The sequence below is a fragment of the Neopelma chrysocephalum genome, unplaced genomic scaffold, assembly GCF_003984885.1.
Source record: "Neopelma chrysocephalum unplaced genomic scaffold, ASM398488v2 Primary Assembly neopelma1_293, whole genome shotgun sequence".
Taxonomy (NCBI): domain Eukaryota; kingdom Metazoa; phylum Chordata; class Aves; order Passeriformes; family Pipridae; genus Neopelma; species Neopelma chrysocephalum.
This window is the reverse complement of record NW_020897955.1, coordinates 132097-137824: the sequence shown is the minus strand read 5'-3', so window position 1 is coordinate 137824 and position 5728 is coordinate 132097. Positions and strand designations below refer to the sequence as shown.

General features: G+C 59.7%; 1 protein-coding gene across 1 annotated transcript; it reads left to right on the top strand.

The window, feature by feature from the left end:
• The first annotated feature begins 2764 nt into the window (after positions 1 to 2764).
• Positions 2765 to 5144, top strand: CALU (calumenin). Its single transcript, XM_027704869.1, has 4 exons — positions 2765 to 2957; positions 3072 to 3132; positions 3438 to 3637; positions 3718 to 5144. Exons 1-4 carry the CDS (start codon positions 2829 to 2831, stop codon positions 3820 to 3822), a joined length of 495 nt encoding a protein of 164 aa, XP_027560670.1. The 5' UTR covers positions 2765 to 2828; the 3' UTR covers positions 3823 to 5144.
• Positions 5145 to 5728: the final 584 nt, after the last annotated feature.

The window sequence follows — 5728 nt, the reverse complement described above, 5'->3', positions numbered from 1 at the left end:
ACTTAAAAACCCCCAGAACTCCCCAAATTGACCTTCTGGTGGCATTACTGAAGGGAAATCCCAGGAAAAGAACCCAAAATATGTGACCCCCCCCATAATGGATGGGGATGTTTGGGGACAAACACAGCTCTGGGCTGAATCCCACTGATTTAGGGATTAACAGCATGTGGGAATGGGGGGTTTCGGTCCTTTGGAATTCCTGGCTCAGGGGGGCATTTGGAACCTGCAGGTGGAACTGACTGACCTGTGGTTGTGAAACCACCTTGATGTGTCCATCCCATTCCCATCCCTAATCCACAAAAACCATCAGCAGAGCCATTAATCCCTTTCCCTTGTCCTGGGAGCAGTGTCAGACCCTGGAACTTGGGGGTTTTGGGACATGAGCCGCAGCCTCGGCCACCCCCAGGAGCACGGGAAGGAGCAGCTGTTTTGGGGTTAAAGCCTCAAACCCCCGGTCCCTGTGCAGCTCCTGCCTCCAGCCCTGCAGACGGGGCCGGGCGGAGGAGCCAGAGCGGGAAACCCGCTCGAATTTCCCAAATATTGCCAAAAATAGTCAAACTGCTCCCTGGGATGTGCGCAGGGGGAGCTGCCACACAGGAGGCTCATCCATCTCCCTCGGGCTCATCCATGTCCCTCGGGCTCTGGGAGGATCTGGGTTTTCCGTGCTGGTGGCCGGGGAAAGCCCCCCACCCCTTCCCAGGCTGGGGCAGCGCTTCCCAAACCTCCCTTTGCCATGGATTTCTGGGATCTGGGCTTATCTGCCCATGTAAATGCAGCCTGGAAGGGGGAGGAGAGATCCTGGGAAGGGCTGAACACCCTTTTTCATGAGGTATTTGAGGGGCCTGGGGTGGGATTTCAGACCTGCAGGTGTGGGACAGGGAAAAATATAAACCTTAATGAGGGAAAACTTAATAAGGAAAAACCTTAATGAGGAAACCCTGAATTAGTGAAACCCTCTTAATGAGCTTAAGGAAAAGCCCCTTCCCAGAGCCAGGGCAGCGAGTGGGCAGTGCCGTGGCTGATCCCAAACCCGGAGCGGGGCCGGAGGCTGAGTGTCCCTGGCAGGCCCCGATGGAGCCTCGGCTCGTGCTGCTCCCACATACTTGTGTCCTTACGGAGCGCCGGGAGGATCCCGCCTCACGCCCTGGCTCCGGCTCCTCTCGGCAGGAATCGCTTTCCCCCAGCTCCTTGCTGCTGGAAGATTCCCTCCCTTCCCCTCCGTCCCCTCCCTGGCCGGAGCAGGGCTGGAATGCCTCTGGAAGTGCCTCCGGAGCGCTGGCGGGCGGCCGAGGGTTGTGTGGGGCCGGGCACCGCCCTGGGCTGCTCCAGGGGGTTGGGAACGCAGCGTTTTGTCAGCAAAACCAGGTGCTGGGGGGGGTGGTTTTATTAATTCATTAATTAAACATGGGGATGAGTCACCAGGTGGCCCCCAGAGGTGTCACGGAGCGGTGCGGGGCTCTGCCGGGGGAATTCCAGGAAGCAGGGAATACCAAGTGATGAATGTCCAAGAGAGTGAAAATCCCTTTCAAACTCCCTTCAAAATCAAAATAGAATGATAATCATCATATCATCATCATCATCCCATTTTTGTTAACTCCTCAGTCCTGGGGTGGGATCTGAATCATCATCATCATCATCATCCTATTTTTTTAACTCCTGAGTCCTAGGCTGGGATCTGAAACCAGGAACACTCATTCCAGGAGAAGCTTCTCCATCTGCTCCCCCAAACCTCCCCCTGCCCAGGGACCGAGACACAAAGTGGCTTTGGGGCTCTTGGGGGGGGTGTGTGTGACCATTTTTAACCCACCTGCCCCCTGCTCTCCATCAAACTCATCGATTGGCCCGACAGCAAATAAGGAATGGGCCCAATCCTGAGGGTTTCCTTGCTTGGGGCCGTGCCACTTCCCGAGGCAAAACCTTGGGAATAGAATAGGGAATTTTGGCTTCATTCTACCCTAGACGTGCCTTAAGATCAAAATCTTTAGATGTTTAATGGCTCTGGGGCTGCTCCAAAGCTTCTTAATCCGGAGTCCCTTGATCCAGAGCTCTGTAATCCCTGCCTTGTGTCCCAGGTAGCAGAGCAGGGACAAAGGGACGGAGCCTTTGGGAGCCTGTTTTTTAGACCAGGCCTGGCTCTGGTTTAACTTGACCAGATCCCTGTTCTCCATGGGCTGCTGGCCCCGTGTCCCGGAGCTCCTGTCCCGCTGCCGGCGGGGCTGTGCCGATCCCACCCGGCCGATGGCTCCGGCCCTGCTGCCGCCCCGGCAGCGAGCGAGATCCCCTTACACATTCCCCTCCCGAAATAGCTCCGGCTGAGCCTCCGGCCGTGCCGGCCAAACCCCCCGGGCCCTGTCTGCTGGGGCCTCTCCCTGGGAATGCCGCGGTCCCGGGGCTGCTGCAGCTCCTCCTCCTCCTCCTCCTGGGAACGGGCGCAGGAGGGACCCGGGAGCTGCCGTGGAGGCGGCGGTGGTGAAGCACCGGGAGGTCGAGCTGAGGTTGGGTGGAGGAGGTCGAGGTTGTGCTGAGGAAGTTGAGGGTGAGAAGGGCCCGCTGAGGAGGTTGAGCTGGGGTTGAGTTTGAGTTGAGGGTGAGGAGGTTGAGCTGTGATTGAGTTTGAGTTGAGGGTGAGGATGTTGAGGCTGTGGTTGAGTTTGAGTTGAGGGTGAGGATGTTGAGGCTGTGGTTGAGTTGGGTAATGCTTGGGTTGGCTGGGGGTTGGCTCGGGTTGGTGCTGACCGTGGTCTCTGCCCTGCCTGAGCCGATCTGGGCGCTCCCTCTGCTCCTCCCCAGACGATCCCGACCCCGACGACGGCTTCAACTACAAGCAGATGATGGTGCGGGACGAGCGGCGCTTCAAGATGGCCGACAAGGACGGGGACCTGGCGGCCACCAAGGAGGAGTTCACGGCCTTCCTGCACCCCGAGGAGTACGACTACATGAAGGACATCGTCGTGCAGGTGGGGCTGGCACAGGGACGTCGGGAATGGGGCATTCCCAGGAAGCTCCGGTGAGGGGAGCGCTGGGGGGTGGGAATCGCTCCGGGCCTGGCTCACGCCGGTGTCTCCGTGCAGGAAACCATGGAGGACATCGACAAGAACGGTGATGGCTTCATTGACCTGGAGGAGTACATCGGTGAGATGCCGGAGCCACGGGGCTCCATGGCCCCTCCATGTCCCTTCTACTTCCCCATGCAGTGTCAGCCGCTGCCGGCACATCCTTCCCATCCCTCCCCCTCTGGGAATGTTCTCTCTTCCAACTTCTCAACTTCTGTCCCCCCACCTTGTGCCACTGTTGAGGATTTCGGGGTGAAATCCCGATCCAAAGGGTGCTTTGGGATTTTGGGGGTGGACTCAGGGAGCTCAAGGCTTTGGGTCAGTCCTTGGGATGGGGCCGGGGCTCTGGTGGTCGGGAGGATCCCGATCCCACTCTCCCCACAGGTGACATGTACAGCCAGGACGGCGACGCCGACGAGCCCGAGTGGGTGAAGACGGAGCGGGAGCAGTTTGTGGAATTCCGAGACAAGAACCGGGACGGGAAGATGGACAAGGAGGAGACCAAGGACTGGATCCTGCCCTCGGACTACGACCACGCCGAGGCCGAGGCCCGGCACCTCGTCTACGAGTCCGACCAGGACAAGGTGGGCCCGCGCTCCGGGGGGATTTGGGGAGCGGGGCGGGAGGAGCGGGGGGGAATAGCGGGATGTGGTGTTCCCTGCAGGACGGGAAGCTGACGCGGGAGGAGATCGTGGACAAGTCGGACCTGTTCGTGGGCAGCCAGGCCACGGACTTCGGGGAGGCTCTGGTGCGGCACGACGAGTTCTAGGCCTCGCCGGCACCTGCTCAGGGCTGCGCCCGCGCCGCTCCCGCCACGGGAAACCCCATCCCGGCGCCCGGGGATGGGGCTCGGGAAAGCCACACCCTCCCCGGCACCTGGGGCTCGTCTCGTGGGTTTTTCCTGGGATTTTAACGACTTTTGGGTTATTTTTGTATGTTTTGGTTTTACCACGTGTGGGAACGGCTCCCCCCCGGCACGGGGGGGCAGCGACGGGGCCGCCCGGGGCAGCGGGGAATTCACGGCGGGATTGGGATTGGAGGTGGGATAAAAGTTGGGATCGGAACGGAAAGTTGACAATTGGGATTAAAAATTGGAACTGAAGTTGGAATTGGAATTAAAATTGGAATTTGAATCGAAATTAAAATTGGAATTGAAATTGAAGTTAAAATTACAATTGGAGTTAAAGTTGGAATTGAAACTAAAATTAGAATTGGACATTAAAATGAAAATTGGAAGTCGAAATGGAATTTGGACTTGAGAAGTGAAATCAAATCGAATGGAAACATTGACGTGAAATTGGAATGAGAATTCAAACCCCCCAAAAAACCCCAAACCCATCAGAGCAGCAGCAGGACCCCGGGAGGTTCCGTGGGGCACCCAGAGGGGACCCCAGGGGAGGTGACCCCGGGGGGGTGGGAACCCCCTTCCCCCATTGTTGCCCCCCAGGATCTGGCCAGGGCCCCCCGGCCCCACTCCAAGTGCCTTGAATCCCCCAAACCCGGGCTTGGGGGGGCTCATCCAGCCATCCCACCCTGCTCTGGGATAATTCCCAATGTTTTCCCTCTTCTGTGTTGTTTGTCCCTGCCCGCAGCTCCCGGAGCTGTGTGAAGTTGGTCTGGCCACCCCCAGATTCCTGGGTTTTCCCTTAAATTGTTTTCCAAGGGTTTCCAAGTGCTGACTGGATCCTCCTTCCTCCTCCTCTTCCTCCTCCTCTTCCTCCTCCTCCTCCTCCTCTCCCACCTCCCCATCCCTAAATCCCGGGGCGGGCAGTTTGGGAATGTGTCCCTGCACTGGGCTCAGGGATCTGGGAATGCGGGGGGTGGTTTGGGGCACCAGGGATGATTTGGGACAGCAGCCACGATTTTGGGAACACCAGGAAAGCTCCCCTGGCATCACCCCCGGTGCACCCCTGCGGCCCCTCTCCTGCTTCCCCCATCCCTGAGGATTTGTGTCCCACTGACGACTCCGGACACGGATTTTCCGCCTCCTCCGGGTTTATTCTGTTCTCTGCTCTGGCTGATTGGAGGGATCCGGCTCGGCCGGGGCTCAATAAACTGTTCAACCCCCATGGGCCGGGGGGCCAGACCCCAGTTCCTGTGTCCCCCCAAACCGGGATCCCCCCGGAGTGAGCGGGGGGAGTGTGGGCAGGGGGAGCCCGGGGAAGGGGAGGGGATGGGGGGGCCTGGGGGATGGATTTGGGGGTTCGGGGGGGGGAGTAATGTGGGGCCTGAGGGGAGTCCTGGCCCTCAGCCCTGGAGATTGGGGGGCTCAGCCCCACGGAGGGGATCCAGTCCCACTCCAGCCCCGTGAATGGGGGGCTCAGCCCCACTCCAGCCCCATGGGGGGATCCAGCCCCACAGATGGGGGAGCCAGCCCCACCTCAGCCACATGTAGGGCATACAGCCCCACCCCAGCCCCGTGAATGGGGGGCTCAGCCCCACCCCAACCCCACGGGGGGGATCCAGTCCCAGCCCAGCCCTATAAATGGGGGCTATAAATGGTCCCAGCCCAGCCCCATGGATGGAGGTGGAGGGGCAGCATCCCACTTCTCTGCCCCCCCACTGCCTGTGGGGCCTGCAGGGGACAAGGGGGCAGAGTCCCACCATGGCATTGCCATGGGGCACAGCCACCCCTGAGACCCCCATCCCACCCAACTATGGGGTACAGCCACCCC